This window comes from Salmo salar, chromosome ssa01 (genome assembly GCF_905237065.1).
Source record: "Salmo salar chromosome ssa01, Ssal_v3.1, whole genome shotgun sequence".
Classification (NCBI taxonomy): domain Eukaryota; kingdom Metazoa; phylum Chordata; class Actinopteri; order Salmoniformes; family Salmonidae; genus Salmo; species Salmo salar.
Genome location: NC_059442.1, coordinates 164,879,564 through 164,904,669, shown reverse-complemented (window position 1 = coordinate 164,904,669; position 25,106 = coordinate 164,879,564). Strand labels below are relative to the sequence as shown.

The window sequence follows — 25,106 nt, the reverse complement described above, 5'->3', positions numbered from 1 at the left end:
GTGTCCCTCCAATCAAATATATATTCTATAGCTCACCAATAGGTGTCCCTCCAATCAAATATATATTCTATAGCTCACCAATAGGTGTCCCTCCAATCAAACATATATTCTACAACTCACCACTAGGTGTCCCTCCAATCAAATATATATTCTACAGCTCACCAATAGGTGTCCCTCCAACCAAACATATATTCTGCAGCTCACCACTAGGTGTCCCTCCAATCAAACATATATTCTACAGCTCACCACTAGGTGTCCTTTCAACCAAACATATATTCTACAACTCACCACTAGGTGTCCCTCCAACCAAATATATATTCTACAGCTCACCACTAGGTGTCCTTTCAACCAAACATATATTCTACAACTCACCACTAGGTGTCCCTCCAACCAAACATATATTCTATAGCTCACCACTAGGTGTCCCTCCAATCAAATATATATTCTATAGCTCACCAATAGGTGTCCCTCCAATCAAATATATATTCTATAGCTCACCAATAGGTGTCCCTCCAATCAAACATATATTCTACAACTCACCACTAGGTGTCCCTCCAATCACATATATATTCTACAGCTCACCAATAGGTGTCCCTCCAACCAAACATATATTCTGCAGCTCACCACTAGGTGTCCCTCCAACCAAACATATATTCTACAGCTCACCACTAGGTGTCCTTTCAACCAAACATATATTCTACAACTCACCACTAGGTGTCTCTCCAACCAAATATATATTCTACAGCTCACCACTAGCTGTCCCTCCAACCAAACATATATTCTACAGCTCACCACTAGGTGTCCCTCCAACCAAACATATATTCTACAGCTCACCACTAGGTGTCCCTCCAACCAAACATATATTCTACAACTCACCACTAGGTGTCCCTCCAACCAAACATATATTCTATAGCTCACCACTAGGTGTCCCTCCAACCAAACATATATTCTACAGCTCACCAATAGGTGTCCCTCCAACCAAACATATATTCTGCAGCTCACCACTAGGTGTCCCTCCAACCAAACATATATTCTACAGCTCACCACTAGGTGTCCTTTCAACCAACACACCGTAAAAATCTGACTGAAGCCCAAACAATTACAACTCCAATCAATGTCAACCCAGTCTCAATTAATAAGTTTGATTATTGACATTATGATCAGAAATATTTAACCAAAAGGATAAGTTAAACTCAGCAAGCAATGCTTGTTTTCATAAAATATTAATGTCCAATAAGCTACTGTACAAGCAGTGGTGACATAGAAAACAACTTTGATGCAATTTTGTGCAATTACCTTTTTCTCTAGATCTACATACAATATGTTTCAAGAGAATCCAATACCTGTGCTATGAGCACCACGTGAGAATCTGATCACTTCTCTTTTACAGGGTACGTCGGGTTGCAAAATTCCAGTAACTTCACCAAAGTTCCCAGGTTGTCTAGAATCAGGAAGGAATAAGCAGGAAATCTGGAAAACTTCGGAAGTTACCGGAATGTTGGAACCCTTAATGTTGTTGCTCAGTGAATGACGTGAGAAGGTTATGCTTTGCAGACACTTTATTACACAAATAACATTGTTACTGAAAATAGTATTCTTGCAATAAAACCTCAGTATGTCACAATAAATATCAGACACTGCTTACATCTGATTGGAAAATTTCCTAAATACAGCTTTAGATACATGATAATAATAATATTTTTTATCCTTTCTCTTGAATGCGATACAATGAAACCTAAATACAGTTGACAGTAGCAGCAGCTCTTTCCATTATGTGGCACATTTGTAATAATATACACTACCGTTCAAAAGTTTGGGTTCATTTAGACATTTCCTTGAAAAGTACATTTTTTTGTCCATTAAAATAACATCAAACTGATCAGAAATACAGTGTAGACATTGTTAATGTTGTAAGTGACTATTGTAGCTGGAAACGGCTGATTTTCTATGGAATATCTACATAAGGCGTACAGAGGCCCATTATTAGCAACCATCACTCCTGTGTTCCAATGGCACGTTGTGTTAGCTAATCCAAGTTTATCATTTTAAAAGGCTAATTGATCATTAGAACAACCTTTTGCAATTGTTATCCTTTTGCAATTGTTAGCCAATTGGACAGTTTGAGCTGTTCTATGAAGGGAGTAGTACACAGCGTTGTAGGATATCTTCAGTTTCTTAGCAATTTCTCGCATGGAATAGCCTTCAATTCTCAGAACAAGAATAGACTGACTAGTTTCAGAAAAAAGGTCTTTGTTTCTGGCCATTTTAAGCCTGTAAACAAACCCACACATGCTGATGCTCCAGATACTCAACTAGTCTAAAAGGCCAGTTTTATTGCTTCTTTAATCAGGACAACAGTTTTCAGCTGTGCTAACATAATTGCAAAAGGGTTTTCTCATGATCAATTAGCCTTTTAAAATTATAAACTTGGATTAGCTAACACAACGTGCCATTGGAACACAGGAGTGATGGTTGCTGATAATGGGCCTCTGTAGATATTCCATTAATAATCATCCGTTTCCAGCTACAATAGTCATTTACAACATTAACAATGTCTACACTGTATTTCTGATCAATTTGATGTGATTTTAATGGACACATTTTTTTCTCTTTTCTTTCAAAAACAAGGACCTTTCTAAGTGACCCCAAACTTTTGAACGGTAGTGTAGGTGCTGCAGAAAGGCAAAATACATAATTAAAAAGGCACAAATGTACAGATAAAAGTAATCAACCAAAGTTTCTGGACCAAAAAACCTGAAAACATAACATTAAAGCATCTGGTTGATTAAGTACTGTAAGTGGAAGAAATTTATGTAGATAATTAATTATAAAAATAAAACTACCCCTCGTTTTCCTCCTTCCCGTTAAAATGATATTCTAAAAAGCATCACTCCTCGACCTACCAGTGTTCTCTTACTTAAAATCTCTGGTCCCATTAACTCACAAAGCAAGAAAGTGGCACATCGTATCAAGAATGTTTTTTTTGCACAAATAAATAGGAACGATTGGCAGCCAACACAAACATAGATACACATACGATTATAGTACATCCTGACCACGGGAGCCAAGGGTCGGTTGGCATTTGGTGGGACGGCTTCGAGGTGGGGTGGTGGGGGGTCCTAAGAGGAGGAGGAGGGGCCGACAGGGGGAGGCGGGGCCGAGTACTCCTCGTTCTCCGAGTCAGTGTCGTTCTCGTCGTCTTTCTCCTGGTCACTACCCTCGGTGCTGAGACGGTCAAAGCCTTGCCGGGTGTAGCCCTTGTGAGTGGCAAAGAAGTTGCCCAGGTTCAGACCGCCCGCAGCTTTACCTGTGGGAGAAGGAAAACATCAAAGAGGGGAAAAGATTACAAAGATGTCCCATTTCAGAGAGTCTATTCCCATTTCAGTGAGTCTTTTCCCATTTCAGAGAGTCTATTCCCATTTCAGAGAGTCTATTCCCATTTCAGTGAGTCTTTTCCCATTTCAGAGTCTATTCCCATTTCAGAGAGTCTATTCCCATTTCAGAGAGTCTATTCCCATTTCAGAGAGTCTTTTCCCATTTCAGTGAGTCTTTTCCCATTTCAGAGTCTATTCCCATTTCAGTGAGTCTTTCCCCATTTCAGAGAGATTCATCGTGTTTTAGGGGACGCTGCACTGCATAGACCCAGATTGAACCTACTTCTGGACCGAAAACCTGTGCTTTGGAGAAACTGAAAGCGTTTTTCTGACCTAAGACAAACCCACGTTGAACCTACTGGACTTAAAACTAGACTTAAAGGGGTGAGCTTGTTTAACTCCATTGTTTGTAAACAATGTAATTTGAAACCAACACTGTATAGCCTCACAACATGGTTAAAACTAAAATGTTGATAAAAATGAATGGTCAGTCCTTGCATCCATTGCTCTGTCTATGTATTTGACAGTGGTTACATTTTCTACAGACCCATTTGTTTCAACCAGTGACTAATTTGTTATTGTTTGAACTGAAAATTGCCCCTTTAAAAAAAGCATGTGCAATGGAGAATCGTCCACTGAAAGTGCTTTTTAGTCCAGGAATATGCTTGATCGAGATCTGAGCAGCTGCCTGTTAGAGATATCATAGATGTCTCCCATGTGCTATCTATTCTCTTTGTGGGACGGCACAGGGTACTGTTTCGCTTGACAAATTCCACATCAGATATAATCACAAAGGCTCAGCAGCATTCAAGAACCAACGTTGAAACAGAATCAGCATTATCACTGCTTAATAAGGGAGTTTGTATTTCATTCATCAACGTCACACTAAAGTACCAAACAGAGATGTGTTGCATAATACCACCAGCTTGTCTGATCTAACAACATATCTTCCGTCGTCACAATAAGACCGGTATCAACACCTCAACAGCCCCTATTCATGACACCATCTGCCTGGGAGCAGCGGCTCCACCACGGTGACTTCTATCAAACCCCATCTTGAGTCTAGACACCTCTACATCATCATTTCTCCCCTTGCACTGTACTGTAGTCGGTGAATCATCTGTTTATCATTGGCTGAGTCACAAGTGGCACCCTATTCACAGCTCATAGGGCTCTGGTCAAAAGTGGTGTACTATATAGGGAACAGGCTGCCATTTGAGATGCACCCCATTATGTGAGGTGATTGGATGAAAGTCGTCCAGAGTCCATTGACGTCAATCTGAGAGAGTGACAGGTCATAAAGTATTATAAATTACATTTATTGGTCATATCTGTACCGTCTCGTCATGCCCTCTGGAGATTCCCTGATCAGGATCGTGTTGTATGCGCTGCATTTTTTATATCGGACGGCTGCCCGTTTGCACTTAGACAAAGAGACCTTAACCTTGACTATCTCTGTGCATAGCAGTTTTTCCATTCGGCTGGGTGTGTGTAATTCCAATTCACAAAAGGGCAGAGAATTTTCTGAAAGGACTGTTTGTGTGTCCACTGCTTAGGGGTAAGACCAAGGTTAAGGGTGGTGATGGGCTCTGCGAGAGGGAAGTTTTCGCCACCCTGGGACACACACGTAACCGCAGAGCAGCACCCCTGGAGCGGTTTAGTGGTTGTCAACCAATCCAAATCGATCTCACTTCTTGAACCGACCTGATGGATTTGATCCCAACTCTGCTCATTGGCCAACAGATGGTGTCAATCATTTCTACAGCACGTGACAAAGTCCTCCGACCAGCCATGCTGTGAGCTTGAAGCATCAAAGAAGACCAAGAGATGGCTCATTTCTCAACTAAGGGGAGGTGGCACTGCACAGACCTACATTGAACATCCTCCTGGACTAAAAACATGTTCAATGGCCTCCTGAGTGGCGCAGTGGTCTAAGGCACTGCATTGCAGAGACACCACTACAGCTGTAGTCCCAGGGTGTGTCACAGCCGGCCATGACTGGGACCCCCAAAGGGTGTTGCATGATTGGCCCAGCAAGGGGAGGGTTTGGCCTGGCGGGGCTTTCCTCATCGCGCTCTAGCAACTCCTTGTGGCGGGCCGAGCGCCTGCAAGCTGACTTCGGTTGTCCGTCAGACGGCGTTTCCTACGACACATTGGTTAGCAACACGCATGCCCCACCCACCTGTCTTTTTCAGACATCTATTTACTGTGCTTCAGCAAAATCACCTTGAATCTCACTAGATTGATTTCTTTCCTTTACTCCTGCGACTGTTTCATGCTCTTGTTTGTGCCTTTCCCATTAACGTTATGACTGCAGAAATGTTTCATGGTATCCAATTGGCTGTTACAGTCTTGTCCCATTGCTGCAACTCCCGTACAGACTCGGGAGCGGAAGGTTGAGAGCCGTGCGTCCTCCGAAACACAACCCAGCCAAGCCACACTGCTTCTTGACACAATGCCTGCTTAACCTGGAAGCCAGCCACACCAATGTGTGGGAGGAAACACCGTGCACCTGGTGACCGTGTCAGCGTGCACTGCGCCCCGGCCCGCCACAGGAATCGCTAGTGCGCGATGGGACAAGAACATCCCTGCCGGCCAAACTCTCCCCTAACCCGGATAACGCTGGGCCAATTGTGCGCCGCCCCATGGGTCTCCCAGTCGTGGCTGGCTGTGACAGAGCCTGGACTCAAACCAGAATCTCTAGTGGCACAGCCTTAGACCACTGCGCCACTCGGGAGGCCCAGGATACATTGTCTTATTTGTCTTATCGTTGAATCTGTAAGAACGCTAAAGCTTCATAAGGGATTTAACACACTGTCTCAACACATATACCACAAGAAACAAGAAACAGAAAGACTGGGATTAGCCAGGCATTTGATTTTTCAGAGAGAGCAGGTGAGTACAGGTAGGGTAGAGAGAGCAGGTAGGGTAGAGACAGCAGGTGAGTACAGGTAGGGTAGAGAGCAGGTGAGTACAGGTAGGGTGGAGAGCAGGTGAGTGCAGGTAGGGTAGAGAGAGCAGGTAGGGTAGAGAGAGCAGGTAGGGTAGAGAGAGCAGGTAGGGTGGAGAGAGCAGGTAGGGTAGAGAGAGCAGGTAGGGTGGAGAGAGCAGGTAGGGTGGAGAGAGCAGGTAGGGTAGAGAGAGCAGGTAGGGTAGAGAGAGCAGGTGAGTACAGGTAGGGTGGAGAGCAGGTGAGTGCAGGTAGGGTGGAGAGAGCAGGTAGGGTAGAGAGAGCAGGTAGGGTGGAGAGAGCAGGTAGGGTCGAGAGCAGGTAGGGTAGAGAGCAGGTAGGGTAGAGAGCAGGTGAGAGCAGGTAGGGTAGAGAGCAGGTAGGGTGGAGAGAGCAGGTGAGAGCAGGTAGGGTAGAGAGAGCATAGAGAGAGCAGGTAGGGTAGAGAGAGCAGGTAGGGTGGAGAGAGCAGGTAGGGTGGAGAGAGCAGGTAGCATAGAGAGAGCAGGTAGGGTAGAGAGCAGGTGAGGGCAGGTAGGGTAGAGAGAGCAGGTAGGGTGGAGAGAGCAGGTAAGGTAGAGAGCAGGTAGGGTAGAGAGAGCAGGTAGAATAGAGAGAGCAGGTAGGGTGGAGAGAGCAGGTGAGAGCAGGTAGGGTAGAGAGAGCAGGTAGGGTAGAGAGAGCAGGTAGGGTAGAGAGAGCAGGTAGGGTGGAGAGAGCAGGTAGGGTAGAGAGAGCAGGTAGGGTAGAGAGCAGGTAGCATAGAGAAAGCAGGTAGGGTGGAGTGAACAGGTGAGAGCAGGTAGGGTGGAGAAAGCAAGTAGGGTTGAGAGCAGGTGACAGCAGGTAGAGTAGAGAGAGCAGGTAGGGTAGAGAGAGCAGGTGAGAGCAGGTAGGGTGGAGAGAGCAGGTAGGGTTGAGAGAGCAGGTAGGGTAGAGAGAGAGAGCAGGTAGGATAGAGAGAGAGCATGTAGGGTGGAGAGAGCAGGTAGGGGAGAGAGCAGGTAGGGTAGAGAGAGTAGGTAGGGTAGAGAGCAGGTAGGGTACTAGAGCAGGTAGAGTGAGAGCAGGTAGGGTGGAGAGAGCAGGTAGGGTTGAGAGAGCAGGTAGGGTTGAGAGAGCAGGTAGGGTGGAGAGAGAGCAGGTAGCATAGAGAGTGCAGGTAGGGTTGAGAGAGCAGGTGAGAGCAGGTAGGGTGGAGAAAGCAAGTAGGGTGGAGAGAGTAGGTGAGAGCAGGTAGGGTGGAGAAAGCAGGTAGGGTTGAGAGAGCAGGTAGGGCAGAGAGAGAGCAGGTAGCATAGAGAGTGCAGGTAGGGTTGAGAGAGCAGGTGAGAGCAGGTAGGGTGGAGAAAGCAAGTAGGGTGGAGAGAGTAGGTGAGAGCAGGTAGGGTGGAGAAAGCAGGTAGGGTAGAGAGCAGGTAGGTTTGAGAGAGCAGGTAGGGTGGAGAGAGAGCAGGTGAGAGCAGGTAGGGTGGAGAGAGCAGGTAGGGTAGAGAGCAGGTAGGGTAGAGAGAGCAGGTGAGAGCAGGTAGGGTGGAGAGAGCAGGTAGGGTAGAGAGCAGGTAGGGTAGAGAGAGCAGGTGTTGTGGTTGCAGCCCTGTTTCACCCCTTTATGTTCATGTATTCATATATGCAAATACAGATGGCATATTTATGCAAATGAGGCACATATCATTTCTGAAATATATTTTTAAATACCTGATACAATCATAAAAAGTTCAATGTTGCAATAAACTGACTACCTGAATTCCCACTAATCCCTGAACTCCATTATTTGTCAATGTCAGAAAAATATGTTATGTTCTATAATTAAGCCAATATCTGATAGATAATAGAAATTTAAAAAATGTGGAGTTCAGGGATTAGTGGGATTGTCCAACTGTTGCATTTATTGGAATTGTTTTGAAAACATTTGAATAATTTTGATGACCGTTGCTACATTGGTACAGTTTACTTCCGGGTTAAGCGAGTAGCGTATTAAGAAACAGTATGGCTTGGCGGGTCATGTTTCAGAGAACGCATGTCTCGACCTTCGCCTCTCCCGAACCCGTTTAGGAGTTGCAGCGATGAAACAAGGTTTTAACTACCTATTGGATATCACAAAATTGGGGAGAAAATGGGATAAACATTAACTGCACTATTTGACGTACGTAAGGCCATGAGAAAATGACCTTAGGAAGGAATGCAGCAGGGCAGAGTATCTCTGTATGTCTGTCCATCTATTTAGTCCATCTTTTATGAGAGGAGTTTGACTCTTAACCCATATCAACGTGACCTCAGGACTACTATAATAGGAGTTGCTACCTTGACATGTAAAAGGGGCAATTGTGGGTTGAGACAGAAGGACACCAAGGTATGTAATTACCAAATCTGTTATCAGACTGAGTGTCTGACTAGATTTCATTTAGACACTGAACGGATCAACGCTAGTTCCTTGCTAATCCTGACACAGTAAAGGGCTTGACTGATGTTTTACTTGTCCGAAAGATCAAATCAATTGCTCAAAAATACAAAATGGTTGGTAACACCATGGGCCAAAAAGGTGTGTTTTAGGGACCACACGCTGGTTGGCGTCTGACTGATGACATTTTTGGTTTGCAAATTACTGCCGGAAGTCTGTTCAGAGGTGCTAAGTACTCTCTGCCCGCAAACGCTACCGGTGTGTCTGTGCCATAAGACATAAAAAAAGTGATTTACCCAACTGGCTTCAGTTGCTTTACTCAGGGTTCTTATACATTTTGACAGATGGAATGTCATGACTTCTCCGTGACTAGTTAACCAAATCCCATGTTTCTACGTTCAGGTTTCAGGGAAGATCTATTGACAGCATGGGAGCTATTTATCAATTAGGCTACTCGAAGATGATTTTCTTTACGTTGTCAGAATTACATGGACAATATTGAATTGAGGGGAATCCCAGCATTCTAAATCGTGTCAAATGTATATCTCAACTCCAAATATTGAGCACTTGAGAGACTGTTTTACAACCGAAATAAGTAGCATTGGTTTATTAACGCACCCGTTCATCAACTGCGTGTCGGCCATTTGCGGTTATTCACAAGTGCCGGTGGTAAGTTTTTTTAGGACATAGGACATGACAATTACATTAATACATGCTAGCTAAATAGTTAACTAGCGAGGTAACTAGCCAGACTACACTATATGTTTTGAATATCTAGTTGGTCTGTTGTCTATGATTATTTTATAGGCTACCAGTTGCTGCAATGTCTCTCTCTCTCTCTCTCTCTCTCTCTCCTCGGGCAACTGCCCGCTTGCTCTGGCACACACGCAGGTGATGCACTCAGCATGACTTTTAATTAATGACTGTACAAATCCTGTTTGCTGACCAAAATGTAGCTATAACTGGGCAAATAACTCACTAACTCACTAATGAATATCAAGACGTGCAGAGGTGGATACACGCTGCCCTGCACCTTGATCTCAAAAGCGCATCTCGCAACCGCAGGTGATTGAAAGACAGCTCGTGCCTGTCAATGCAATACAATAATTCTACTCCGATGCCCTCTGCAGAGATTGGGAGAACAGTGTGCAACACATCACATCCGGAGGACACTTTGATCCAATTCTGATCTGAGTAATTGATCCAATTCTGATCTGACTAATTGATCCAATTCTGATCTGACTAATTGTTTGATAGTGTTTTTTTTTCTCCATTCGGACAACTTAAATCTAACAAAAAACGAAGTTTTAAATGATAAGTAGGCATTGGTCTGAAGTTGAGGTCGACCGATTAATCGACATGGCTGATTAATTAGGGCAGATTTCAAGTTTTCATAACAATCGGTAATCGGCATTTTTGGACGCCGATTATGGCCGATTACATTGCATTCCACAAGGAAACTGTGTGGCAGGCTGACCACCTGTTACACGAGTGCAGCAAAGAGCCAAGGAACGTTGCTAGCTTGCATTAAACTTATCTTATAAAAAACAATCAATCTTAACATAATCACTAGTTAACTACACATGGTTGATGATATTACTAGGTTAACTAGCTTGTCCTGTGTTGCATATAATCAATGCGGTGCCTGTTAATTTATCATCGAATCACAGCCTACTTCGCCAAACGGGTGATGATTTAACAAAGGCGCATTCACGAAAAAAGCACAATCGTTGCACGAATATACCTAACCATAAACATCTTTTGCCTTTCTTAAGCAGAGTCAGGGTATATGCAACAGTTTGTGCCGCCTGGCTCGCTGTGAACAAATTTGCCAGAATTCTACATAATTATTCCATAACATTGAAGGTTGTGCAATTTAACAGCAATATTTAGACTTAGGGTTGCCACCCGTTCGATAAAATATGGAACAGTTCTGTATTTCACTGAAAGAATAAACATTTTGTTTTCGAAATGATAGGTCATGAATATGGTCAAATCCGGAAACTAAGGCTCGTATTTCTATGTGTTTATTATATTATAATTAAATCTATGATTTGATATTTGATAGAGCAGTCTGACTGAGCAGTGGTAGGCAGCAGCAGGCTCGTAAGCATTCATTCAAACTTTACTGCGTTTGCCAGCAGCTCTTAGCAATGCTTGATTCACAGCGTTGTTTATGACTTCACACCTATCAACTCCTGAGATTAGGTCTGGCAATATTAAAGTGCCTATTAGAACATCCAATAGTCAAGGATATATGAAATACAAATGGTATAGAGAGAAATAGTCGACGCGTCATTATTCCTATAATAACTGCAACCTAATATTTCTTTACTGGGAATATTGAACCATCATCTTTCATATGTTCTGAGCAAGGAACTTAAACGTTAGCTTTTTTACATGGCACATACTGCACTTTCACTTTCTTCTCCAACACTGTGTTTTTGCATTATTTAAACCTAATTGAGCATGTCTCATTATTTATTTGAGACCAAATAGATTTTATTTATGTATTATATTAAGTTAAAATAAAAGTGTTCATTGTTCATTCAGTATTGTTGTAATTGTCATTATTTCATATATATCATCCGATTAATCGTATCGGCCTTTTTTGGTCCTCCAATAATCGTTATCGAAAAATCATAATCGGTCGACCTCTAGTCTGAAGCTTTAAAAGAAAGGAAATTCACATGAGCACCACAATGCCTACTCCACAGTAGCTATGTTGGTCTATTGTACTTCAAACAATGTGTAGGCAGGTTGCTTAGGATTCAAACCTTCTCACACAGCCTCATTCATACTCTTAGAGGTTGTTCTCCCACAATGTGATTTATACCACATACAAGTTAACGTATTATATTCTTCACACACCACACTAATCCCATTGAACTAGCCTTTAAAGCTTTCATGTTATTATATGAAAACAAGCTTTGCTTTTATATAAATAAATATATTTCATGAAATCTTTTTTTTGGCAAGTAGGTGCCCGACATAACACCAGGTAGGTGGTGGTGTGTTATAGAGCTTTATAGAGCCTGTGTGCATTCCTGACTTCTGGAACTGTTAGCTTGTGTAATATTGACATAAGCTCTGAAACACTTGTTTTGAAAACATGGTCCTATTTTCTAAATCGCTGTGCTGATCAATGGGCAGTTCATTACCTCTGTCCAATGAATATGTAGCTTAAAGTGTGTGTATTTGTATTTATTTTAGCAATAAAGATGGTGCCGTTACAACAATACACATTTACAATAGGCCTATATCTAAAAATACATACAGCCTTTTGACATATACAATACCAGTGAAATGTTTTAACACACCTACTCATTCAAAGGTTTTTCCTTATTTTTCCTATTTTCTACATTGTAGAATAATAGTGAAGACATCAAAACTATGAAATAACACATATGGAATCATGTAGTAACCAAAAAAGTGTTAAATCAAAATATATTTTAGATTTTTCAAATAGCCAGCCTTTGCCTTGATGGAAGCTTTTCACACTCTTGGCATTCTCTCAACCAGCTTCACCTGGAATGCTTTCCCAACAGTCTTGAAGGAGTTCCCACATATGCTGAGCGCTTGTTGGCTGCTTTTCCTTCACTCTGCGGTCGGACTCATCTCAAACCATCTCAATTTGGTTGAGGTCAGGGGATTGTGGAGGCCAGGTCATCTGATGCAGCACTCCATCACTCTCCTTCTTGGTCAAATAGCCCTTACACAGTCTGGAGGTGTGTTGGGTCAATGTCATGTTGAAAAACAAATGGTAGTCCCACTAAGCCCAAACCAGATGGGATGGCGTATCGCTGCAGAATGTTGTGGTAGCCATGCTCGTTAAGTGTGCCTGGAATTCAAAATAAATCACAGACAGTGTCACCAGCAACACACCCCCACCTCATCCTCCATGCTTTACGGTGGGAAATACACATGCAGAGATCATCCGTTCACCCACACCGCGTCTCACAAAGACACGACTCCAGACCAAAGGATAGATTTTCACCGGTCTAACGTCCATTGCTCGTGTTTCTTGGCCCAAGCAAGTCTCTTCTTCTTATTGGTGTCCTTCAGTAGTGGTTTCTTTGCAGGAATCCGACCATGAAGGCTTGATTCACACAGTCTCCTCTGAACAGTTTATGTTGAGATGTGTCTGTTACTTGAACTCTGTGAAGCATTTATTTGGGCTGCAATTTCTGAGGCTGGTAACTCTAATGAACTTATCCTCTGCAGCAGAGGTAACTCAGGGTCTTCCTTTCCTGTGGCGGTCCTCATGAGAGCCAGTTTCTACACCTTCTACACCTGCATTGCTTGCAGTTTGGGGTTTTAGGCTGGGTTTCTGTACAGCACTTTGTGACATCAGCTGATGTAAGAAGGGAAACTTTAAAAGTTCTTGAAATGTTCCGTATTGACTGACCTTCATGTCTTAAAGTAATGATGGACTGTCATTTCTCTTTGCTTATTTGAGTTGTTCTTGCCATAATACGGACGTGGTCTTTTACCAAATTGGGCCATCTTCTGTATATACCCCCCCCCCACCTTGTCACAACACAACTGATTGGCTCAAACGCATTAAGGAAAGAAATTCCACAAATGAACATTTAATAAGGCACACCTGTTAATTGAAATGCATTCCAGTTGACTACCTTATGAAGCTGGTTGAGAGAATGCCAAGTGTGCAAAGCTGTCATCAAGGCAAAGGGTGGCTATTTGAAGAATGTCAAATATAAAATATATTTTGATTTGTTTAACACTTTTTTGGTTACTACATGATTCCATGTGTGTTATTTCATAGTTTTGATGTCTTCACTACTATTCTTCAAAGTAGAAAACAGTAAAAAATAAAGAAAAACCTTTGAATGTTCTAAAACTTTTGACCGGTAGTGTATATATTTTTTAAATTCCGGTAATGAAAATCATACTGTCGGTATGTCTAAATACCGCAGTATACAGTATATACGGTATACCGCCCAAGCCTAGCACTGGACAGATATTCTCCTTTATTCCTTTCATTTCATACAGCTTGCACCTATTAAATCACACTACCAACTGATAGCCTAATAGAGATCCCCTCACATAGGTAGCATCCCAATTCATAACTCCATAACCGTAGTCGAAGTCAAACCAATTCATAACTCCATAACCGTAGTCAAACCAATTCATAACTCCATAACCGTAGTCGAAGTCAAACCAAACAAAAGCACAAGTGGAACATCCTACGAGGAATGACATGTCAAGTCATTAGCTACTACCGCATGGTGGGAGACCACTGCCGCATGGTGGCTACCGCATGGTGGGAGACTACTACCGCATGGTGGGAGACCACTACCGCATGGTGGGAGACCACTACCGCATGGTGGCTACCGCATGGTGGGAGACCACTACCGCATGGTGGGAGACCACTACCGCATGGTGGCTACCGCATGGTGGGAGACCACTACCGCATGGTGGGAGACCACTACCGCATGGTGGGAGACCTCTACTGCATGGTGGGAGACCTCTACCGCATGGTGGGAGACCACTACCGCATGGTGGCTACCCAATGGTGGGAGACGACTACCGCATGGTGGGAGACCACTACCGCATGGTGGGAGACCTCTACTGCATGGTGGGAGACCACTACCGCATGGTGGGAGACCTCTACCGCATGGTGGCTACCCAATCGTGGGAGACGACTACCGCATGGTGGGAGACCACTACCGCATGGTGGGAGACCTCTACCGCATGGTGGGAGACCTCTACCGCATGGTGGGAGACCTCTACCGCATGGTGGGAGACCTCTACTGCATGGTGGGAGACCTCTACTGCATGGTGGCTACCGCATGATGGGAGACCACTACCGCATGGTGGCTACCGCATGGTGGGAGACCACTACCGCATGGTGGCTACCGCATGGTGGGAGACCACTACCGCATGGTGGGAGACCACTACCGCATGGTGGGAGACCACTACTGCATGGTGGGAGACCACTACCGCATGGTGGGAGACCACTACTGCATGGTGGGAGACCACTACTGCATGGTGGGAGACCTCTACTGCATGGTGGAAGACCACTACTGCATGGTGGAAGACCACTACTGCATGGTGGGAGACCACTACTGCATGGTGGCTACCGCATGGTGGAAGACCACTACCGCATGGTGGGAGACCACTACCGCATGGTGGGAGACCACTACCGCATGGTGGGAGACCACTACCGCATGGTGGGAGACTACTATCGCATGGTGGCTACCGCATGGTGGGAGGCCACTACTGCATGGTGGGAGGCCACTACCGCATGGTGGGAGACCACTACCGCATGGTGGGAGACCACTACCGCATGGTGGGAGACCACTACCGCATGGTGGGAGACCACTACCGCATGGTGGGAGACCACTACCGCATGGTGGCTACCGCATGGTGGGAGACTACTACCGCATGGTGGCTACCGCATGGTGGGAGGCCACTACTGCATGGTGGGAGGCCACTACCGCATGGTGGGAGACCACTACCGCATGGTGGGAGGCCACTACCGCATGGTGGCTACCGCATGGTGGGAGGCCACTACTGCATGGTGGGAGACCACTACCGCATGGTGGGAGGCCACTACCGCATGGTGGGAGACTACTACCGCATGGTGGCTACCGCATGGTGGGAGGCCACTACTGCATGGTGGGAGGCCACTACCGCATGGTGGGAGACCACTACCGCATGGTGGGAGACCACTACCGCATGGTGGGAGACCACTACCGCATGGTGGGAGGCCACTACCGCATGGTGGGAGACTACTATCGCATGGTGGGAGACCACTACCGCATGGTGGGAGGCCACTACCGCATGGTGGGAGACCACTACCGCATGGTGGCTACCGCATGGTGGGAGGCCACTACTGCATGGTGGGAGGCCACTACCGCATGGTGGGAGACCACTACCGCATGGCGGGAGACCTTGAGTTTTTAATTTCACCACAGGATACACCAATAAGAGTATCTCACAGACACATACCTCTGAGTTTTCCCAAGATTCCTCCGGACGAGGTCTGTTCCAGTTTTACCTCGCACCCATCTGAAACAACAGTGAAAGATACACTGAACATCATCAATACAAGATGGTGGGTTGAGGCATTCATAAATTGTACACACAGTTTTCGCCTGTTTTTGTATCCAATTAGAGCATTTCACAGGATTTGAAATTCTCAGTTTTTGTTGTGTCTGTTCTGTTTGTTACTGTTCAATGTTGTGTGCGAAAAAAATCAATAAAAATGTTCATCATAAAAAAAAACATTTAGAAATTATGTTTCATCCCACTGGCAACACTGCAGCCATAGATATAGAATCCATAGAATGGGCCTCCCCATTCAAATCAATGACGGCATAACGAGTTTACCAGTCAAATTGCCAGGCTTAGAGATTCCAAGCCCTTACTATACATTCCATTTGCAAAGCTGCAGCCATATTGCTTCAAATCCCCTCCTACCTCCATACATCCTGTTCTTCCTGTAGCGGATCAAGACCCCTATGGAGATGACCAGCACTAAGGGTATGAGCAGCAGGGTGGTGATAACCGCCGGAGAAACGCCCTGAGCACTCTGTTTGGCTAGAGTCTTCTCCTTATCGTCCTCTTGTTGTTGCGGTTTTTGGGGCTGTTCCTGGACAGGCTCTGCAGTCTTCTGTTGAGTCGCTACAGGAATCTGCACCTTGGCCACCGCTACCTCTACCCTGTGCTGGGGCTTCAGGCGGGTTTGGATTATCGTCTCTGTTTCTAAGAGAGAAGGGGGTTTGAATGGAAGTGGTGAGTGAGTGTGTCCATTCACAGGTGAACAAAAAGGTAGTTACAGAAAATTACAAAGATGACTTTCTATAGACTATTTTAATAAAACCACAATCCTTCTGTAAAAGCAAACAGTAAATCGCTAACAAAAGCGTAAACACAAAACATGTTCACATGCATATTGCTCCTGGTTTGTATTACATACCTGTAGTGCTCATGGAATGACATTAGGATAAGTTATATTTGTAAATCAAGAGATGTATTTCATTCATTGTAATTACTGGAAATTGTACAGAGTGTGGCTTTAAAGGGGCAATTTGCTTATCAAACAATAACAAAGCGGTCACCCAGCCACAGAAATTCAACCATTCTGAAATGTATAGACAGAGCTATGGATGTAATGACTTAACATCCATGAAAAATGATAGTTTTAAACAACTTTAGAGACTATACAGTGTTTGTTTACATTTACATTGTTTAAAAAACAATGAAGTAAAGAAAAGTGTATATTTGGGGTTCTGATGAGGAACGACGGTTGAACTAATCTCATGAGGCAGTCATGTTATTCTTCAAGAATCAATGGGTGCATGTTATTAATAAGTCAAACACATTTTAAATTACTGCCTTCTGAGTGGGAGAAATGCAGATTTTGTATATCTTTCCGTTCGACAACTTCAATATAATAGATTTTTGACACATACTCCTAACGCCAAGCACTTACTGCGCTCATTTTAACCACAGAACCTCAAAATGATGAGAAATACATTCCCGAAATGCTCAAGCTTCTTTCAGAGAGGTTTATAGCCTGTATATCAAGTTTCAAACATACAATAGGTCTACACGCTGCTTCATTTCCTCAAACAAAATTAGGCATTGCAATCTTTCAGTAGAAAAGAGCAGAAGTCTCAGGAGAATATCAGCCTTTAGCTCTGCAATCAATCTGTAATAGGTAATCAGACTAGAGCGGCTGTTCATAAAATGTACAGTAAAGACAATTTGACTTCAAGCCACGCAAATCACTATTGTGAACCAAATATCCACTCATTTACACTGTAAAACATTTAAAGTCAATCAAAAATCCCTACAGTTTAAGTAAAGCGAATGTGGACCTCAAACAAACAAGTAAAACTTTCAGCTCGCAATAAGATTGAAGAGAAAGAGTAGCCTACCTTCGATTTCTTGTACTTCAATTCCACCTTTCTTAACAGAGCGATGTTCAGCTTCTAGAGAGGGTGAGAGAGACAGTGGTGTCAAGGACTGATGTGACTGAGTGATTCATTCACTGGAATCATGACTCAGTTGCTATTAAATAATGAATAAATCCAAACGGATTTTACAGTTGTGCTCACTCATGTTCTCTATGGTGTATTTAGCGGTTTCATAACAATGATTGAATGTCCATCTCATAAAGGCTCACATTGCACCAATGATGTCGATTACATACGATTATGAACACTCTGCCTCTATACAGTCCAATGTGCTGACCTTTTCAACAAACCCAATTTTTTGCTGATGCAAAATCAACTGCTTCTCATTAGCAATGTGTGAAGTGCAATGCTTTCAATTTGATTGCAATTGCTTTCACTTGGGTTCTTATCATTTGCATTTAAATGTACAAAACTCTAATTGTTCTATGCATTCTGTGTTGTTAACAGATAACTGAATCAGTGAGTCACCTACACTTGAACGGGGATTAAACCATTCAAGGGGATTAACTGTGCATTCGCTCGGTTTGAATTGGCGTGCCAAAGGCATTTTTTGAAGGACATCAGGAAATTCATAGTCCCTTTACATCAGAAACATTACATAAGGCGGCGGTGCAGTGGCCTAGAGCGTAAGTCAATAATTTTGCAGTTCGCCACTGATTCGCCACATGCTGTAGAATGTCCTTTCAAGAACATACAAAAACATGGCTCTGTGAGGTTACAGCCAACATTACAGAATTCATACATTTTTTATAAAAAAAAGTTCTCTGGAGCAATGTGTGAAAGAGGGATCCATTTTGACATGATGTTCATTTTACCTTTATTTAAGCAGGGAGACCACAGTCTCTTTTGCAGATGAGGCCTGCATACAGTACACGTCAAATAACAATGCCATTATACATACAGTATCTATATACACATCAATTACACCATACATATCGATATACACATCAATTACACTATACACATCTATATAGACATCAATTACACATCTATATAGACATCAATTACACATCTATATAGACATCAATTACACTATTCATATCTATATACACATCAACAACACTATACACATCTATATGGACATCAATTACACATCTATATAGACATTAATTACACTATTCATATCTATATACACATCAATTACACCATACATATCGATATACACATCAATTACACTATACACATCTATATACACATCAATTACACATCTATATAGACATCAATTACACTATTCATATCTATATACACATCAATTACACCATACATATCGATATACACATCAATTACACTATACACATCTATATACACATCAATTACACATCTATATAGACATCAATTACACTATTCATATCTATATACATATCAATTACACTATTCATATCTATATACACATCAACAACACTATACACATCTATATGGACATCAATTACACTATACACATCTATATAGACATCAATTACACATCTATATAGACATCAATTACACTATTCATATCTATATACACATCAATTACACTACACATATCTATATACACATCAATTACACTATTCATATCTATATACATATCAATTACACTATACATATCTATATCCACATCAATTACACTATACATATCTATACACACATCAACAACACTATACACATCTATATGGACATCAATTACACATCTATATAGACATCAATTACACTATACATATATCAATTACACTATACATATATCAATTACACTATACACATCTATATGGACATCAATTACACTATACATATATCAATTACACTATACACATCTATATGGACATCAATTACACATCTATATAGACATCAATTACACTATTCATATCTATATACACATCAATTACACTATACATATATCAATTGCACTATACATATCTATATCCACATCAATTACACTATACATATATCAATTACACTATACATATATCAATTACACTATACATATATCAATTACACTATACATATCTATATCCACATCAATTACACTATACATATATCAATTGCACTATACATATCTATATCCACATCAATTACACTATACATATATCAATTACACTATACATATATCAATTACACTATACATATCTATATCCACATCAATTACACTATACATATATCAATTACACTATACATATCTATATCCACATCAATTACACTATACATATATCAATTACACTATACATATCTTTATCCAAATCAATTACACTATAAATATATCAATTACACTATACATATCTATATCCACATCAATTACACTATACATATATCAATTACACTATACATATCTTTATCCAAATCAATTACACTATACATATCTACAGTTAAAGTCAGAAGATTACATACACCTTAGCCAAATACATTTAAACTCAGTTTTTCACAATTCCTGACATTTAATCCTAGTAAAAATTCCCTGTCTTAGTTCAGTTAGGATCACCACTTTATTTCAAGAATGTGAAATGTCAGAATAATAGTTGAGAGAATGATTTATTTCAGGTTTTATTTCTTTCATCACATTCCCAGTGGGTCAGAAGTTTACATACACTCAATTAGTATTTGGTAGCATTGCCTTTACATTTTTTTACTTGGGTCAAACATTTCGGGTAGCCTTCCACAAGCTTCCCACAATACGTTTGGTGAATTTTGGCCCATTCCTCCTGACAGAGCTGATGTAAATGAGTCAGGTTTGTAGGCCTCCTTGCTCGCACACACTTTTTCAGTTCTGCCCACAAATTTTCTATGGGATTGAGGTCAGGGCTTTGTGATGGCCACTCCAATACCTTGACTTTGTGGTCCTTAAGCCATTATGCCACAACTTTGGAAGTATGCTTGGGGTCATTGTCCATTTGGAAGACCCATTTGCGACCAAGCTTTAACTTCCTGACTGATGTCTTGAGATGTCGCTTCAATATATCCACGTAATTTTCCTACCTCATGATGCCATCTATTTTGTGAAGTGCACCAGTCCCTCCTGCAGCAAAGCACCCCCACAACATGATGCTGCCACCCCTATGCTTCACGGTTGGGATGGTGTTCTTCGGCTTGCAAGCCTCCCCCCTTTTCCTCCAAACATAACGATGGTCATTATGACCAAACAGTTCTATTTTTGTTTCATCAGACCAGAGGACATTTCTCCAAAAAGTACGATCTTTGTCCCCATGTGCAGTTGCAAACCGTAGTCCGGCTTTTTTATGGCGGTTTTGGAGCAGTGGCCTCTTCCTTGCTGAGCGGCCTTTCAGGTTATGTCGATATAGGACTCGTTTTACTGTGGATTTAGATACTTTTGTACCTGTTTCCTCCAGCATCTTCACAAGGTCCTATGCTGTTGTTCTGGGATTGATTTGCACTTTTTGCAACAAAGTACGTTCATCTCTAGGAGACAGAACGTGTCTCCTTCCTGAGCGGTATGACGGCTGCGTGGTGCCATGGTGTTTATACTTGCGTACTATTGTTTGTAAAGATGAACGTGGTACCTTCAGGCGTTTGGAAATTGCTCCCAAGGATGAACCAGACTTATGGAGGTCTACAATTCTTTTCTGAGGTCTTGGCTGATTTCTTATGATTTTCCCAAGACGTCAAGCAAAGAGGCACTGAGTTTGAAGGTAGGCCTTTTAATACATCCACAGGTACACCTCCAATTGACTCAAATGATGTCAATTAGCCTATCAGAAGCTTCTAAAGCCATGACATAATTTTCTGGAATTTTCCAAGCTGTTTAAAGACAGTCAACTTAGTGTATATAAACTTCTGACCCACTGGAATTGTGATACAGTGAACTATAAGTGAAATAATCTGTCTGTAAACAATTGTTGGAAAAATTACTTGTGTCATACACAAAGTAGATGTCCTAAACGACTTGCCAAAACTATAGTTTGTTAACAAGAAATTTGTGGAATGGTTGAAAAATTAGTTTTAATGACTCCAACCTAAGTGTATGTAAACTTCCGACTTCAACTGTATATACACATCAATTACACTATACATAGTATATCTAAACTCAGCAAAAAAACACTGTTAACTGTGTTTATTTTCAGCAAACTTAACATGTGTAAATATTTGTATGAACATAACAAGATTCAACAACTGAGACATAAACTGAACAAGTTCCACAGACATGTGACTAACAGAAATTGAATAATGTGTCCCTGAACAAAGGGGGGTCAAAATCAAAAGTAACAGTCAGTATCTGGTGTGGCCACCAGCTGCATTAAGTACTGCAGTGCATCTCCTCCTCATGGACTGCACCAGATTTGCCAGTTCTTGCTGTGAGATGTTACGCCGCTCTTCCACCAAGGCACCTGCAAGTTCCTGGACATTTCTGGGGGGAATAGACATCACCCTCCAATCCAACAGGTCCCAGACGTGCTCAATGGGATTGAGATCCGGGCTCTTCGCTGGCCATGGCAGAAAACAGACATTCCTGTCTTACAGGAAATCACGCACAGAACGAGGAGCATGGCTGGTGGCATTGTCAAATGCTGGAGGGTCATGTCAGGATGAGCCTGCAGGAAGGGTAACACATGAGGGAGGAGGATGTCTTCCCTGTAACATGTTGAGATTGCCTGCAATGACAACAAGCTCAGTCCGATGATGCTGTGACATACCGCCCAAGACCATGACGGACCCTCCACCTCCAAATCGATCCCACTCCAGAGTACAGGCTTCGGTGTAACGCTCATTCCTTCGACGATAAACGCAAATTCGACCATCACCCCTGGTGAGACAAAACCACGACTCGTCAGTGAAGAGCACTTTTTGCCAGTCCTGTCTTGTCCAGCGACGGTGGGTTTGTGCCCATAAGCGACGTTGTTGCCGGTGATGTCTGGTGAGGACCTGCCTTACACCAGGCCTACAAGCCCTCAGTCCAGCCTCTCTCAGCCTATTGCAGACAGTCGCAGCACTGATGGAGGGATTGTGCATTCCTGGTGTAACTCGGGCAGTTGTTGTTGCCATCCTCTACCTGTCCCGCAGGTGTGATGTTCGGGTGTACCGATCCTATGCAGGTGTTGTAACACGTGGTCTGCCACTGTGAGGACAATCAGCTGTCCGTCCTGTCTCCCTGTAGCGCTGTCTTAGGCATCTCACAGTACGGACATTGCAATTTATTGCCCTGGCCACATCTGCAGTCCTCATGCCTCCTTGCAGCATGCCTAAGGCACGTTCACACAGATGAGCAGGGACCCTGGGCGTCTTTCTTTTGGTGTTTCAGAGTCAGTAGAAAGACCTCTTTAGTGTCCTAAGTTTTCATAACTGTGACCTTAATTGCCTACCGTCTGTAAGCTGTTAGTGTCTTAACGACCGTTCCACAGGTGCATGTTCATTAATTGTTTATGGTTCATTGAACAAGCATGGGAAACAGTGTTTAAACCATTTACAATGAAGATCTGTGAAGTTGTTTGGATTTTTACGAATGATCTTTGAAAGACAGGGTCCTGAAAAAGGGCCGTTTCTTTTTTTGCTGAGTTTATATCCACAGTATACATAGCATATCAATATCCACATCAATTACACTACACATATCTATATACACATCAATTCACTATACATAGCATATCTATATCCACATCAATTCACTATACATATCTATATCCACATCAATTACAGTATACATATCCATATACACATCAATTACACTGTACATAATATCAATATCAATATCCACATCAATTACACTATACATATCTATAAACACATCAATTACACTGTACATAGCAAATTTATGTCCACATCAATTACACCATGAAATTACACCAAACACAAAACGCAATCAAACAAATTACAACTATTTCTGAACTGTATTGATACAAAGGAATAATATAAAAAATATTTCAAATTTTGTCAATAGAAATTGTATGGTTTATCAATTGATGTGGTAACACTACACTGGGTATACAAAATATTAAGAACACCTGCTCTTTCCATGACACACTGACCAGATGGAAGCCATGATTCCTCATTGATGTCACTTGTTAGTGCTGAGCAATTAACCGACATTAATTGACTGAAGTCGGTTCAATTATTCAAATTCCATTTCCTTCTTTTTTTCCCTGTGAACTCGATGCTCAGTTTCTGTAGAGATCAATCATATCAAACCTGAACTGTGTGATGTAGTAGGGAGTTGTAGTTTCCAACAGGCTAATATTCTACATAGTTTCGCAAGACAACCTAGTAATATCATCAACTATGTGTAGTTAACTAGTGATTATGTGAAGATTGATTGTTTTTTATAAGATAAGTTTAATGCTAGCTAGCAACTTACCTTGGCTCCTTGCTGCACTCGCATAACAGGTAGTCAGCCTGCCACGCAGTCTCCTTGTGGAATGCAATGTAATCGGCATCCAAAAATGCAGATTACCGATTGTTAAGAAAACTTGAAATCGGACCTAATTAATTGGCCATAACAATTAATCGGTCGACCTCTGGTACAAATATTATGAAAATATGAAAAATCTGGTATTTATTTTCCCAATTCAACAAAAGTGGGGCAATAGGGCTTAAAATGACTGAAATGTTTTCTAAATATAGTAACAATGAAATTATAAACAACTTGCTATAAGATTTCACATTTCTTTTAACTGCTAAATAAATACGATCATACTTAGTGACTACAATATTGGCACATAAAATCATTTTATCCTAAACGTTCCATTGAGCGGCGAAGAGACACCATTCAAGTGTTTGTTTAAATTCTAGGAAATTATTTAGCATTTCTTGATGTTGAGACCTCTAAAACCTGGCTGAGAATATCACAGTGAGATGAAACCACAGTGCCTGGACTTGTTAGACTGTCACCGTTCAAATGCCGTCACCCAGGCTTGGCTGGATTGGCCAGAAAATGTGACACGTCATTCCCTATGCAAATGTGGGGTCTGAAACCTGACACTTCAAGTCAGCTCCGCTGGGAGAGTGGAAACAGAGAACAGACAGATGGGGCTTTCTGGCATTATAAGGCACGGACCCTACGGCATTCACACATTTTTGCTTTGGACACCAAAATGTCATTCGGAACCGGTCCAGAACCATATGGGGGACTTAACATCTAAGAGGTTTAATTTCATAGTCGAAAGGTTAATCTAATTGAACTTTGTTAATGAGACATCCTGGATAATCTGGAATAGAAGTATCAAATGAAAATACTTTGGTTAAAGTTGGCTTACTGTCAGAGGAGAACTTTAGCACAGAGTCTGTGGCTGCATCTCCTACAAACACACGCCCATCTTTGGTTACAACAATGTCATGGGGCATTCCGAACTCCTGAAACAGAGGGAAGACAAACTGTACTTAGTATAGCCATTCAAAAACAACCATCTTCAAATTATTCCCTACTTCACATTAATACAGTCAGATTATGCAAGACTTAATACTCATTATGTCTTCAGTCTATGAGATGAAACTTAAAGTAATCAAAATGTAAACATATT

General features: G+C 42.1%; 1 protein-coding gene across 1 annotated transcript in view; it reads right to left on the bottom strand.

Moving 5' to 3' along the window:
* Positions 1–2,817: 2,817 nt before the first annotated feature.
* pam (peptidylglycine alpha-amidating monooxygenase) overlaps positions 2,818–25,106 on the bottom strand; it is a 178,904-nt gene continuing 156,615 nt past the window's right edge. Inside the window, 5 exon segments of the mRNA XM_014145629.2 lie at positions 2,818–3,307; positions 15,701–15,760; positions 16,172–16,456; positions 17,635–17,688; positions 24,843–24,939. Of these exon segments, the coding sequence (XP_014001104.2) occupies positions 3,120–3,307; positions 15,701–15,760; positions 16,172–16,456; positions 17,635–17,688; positions 24,843–24,939 (684 nt within the window). The 3' untranslated portion in view covers positions 2,818–3,119.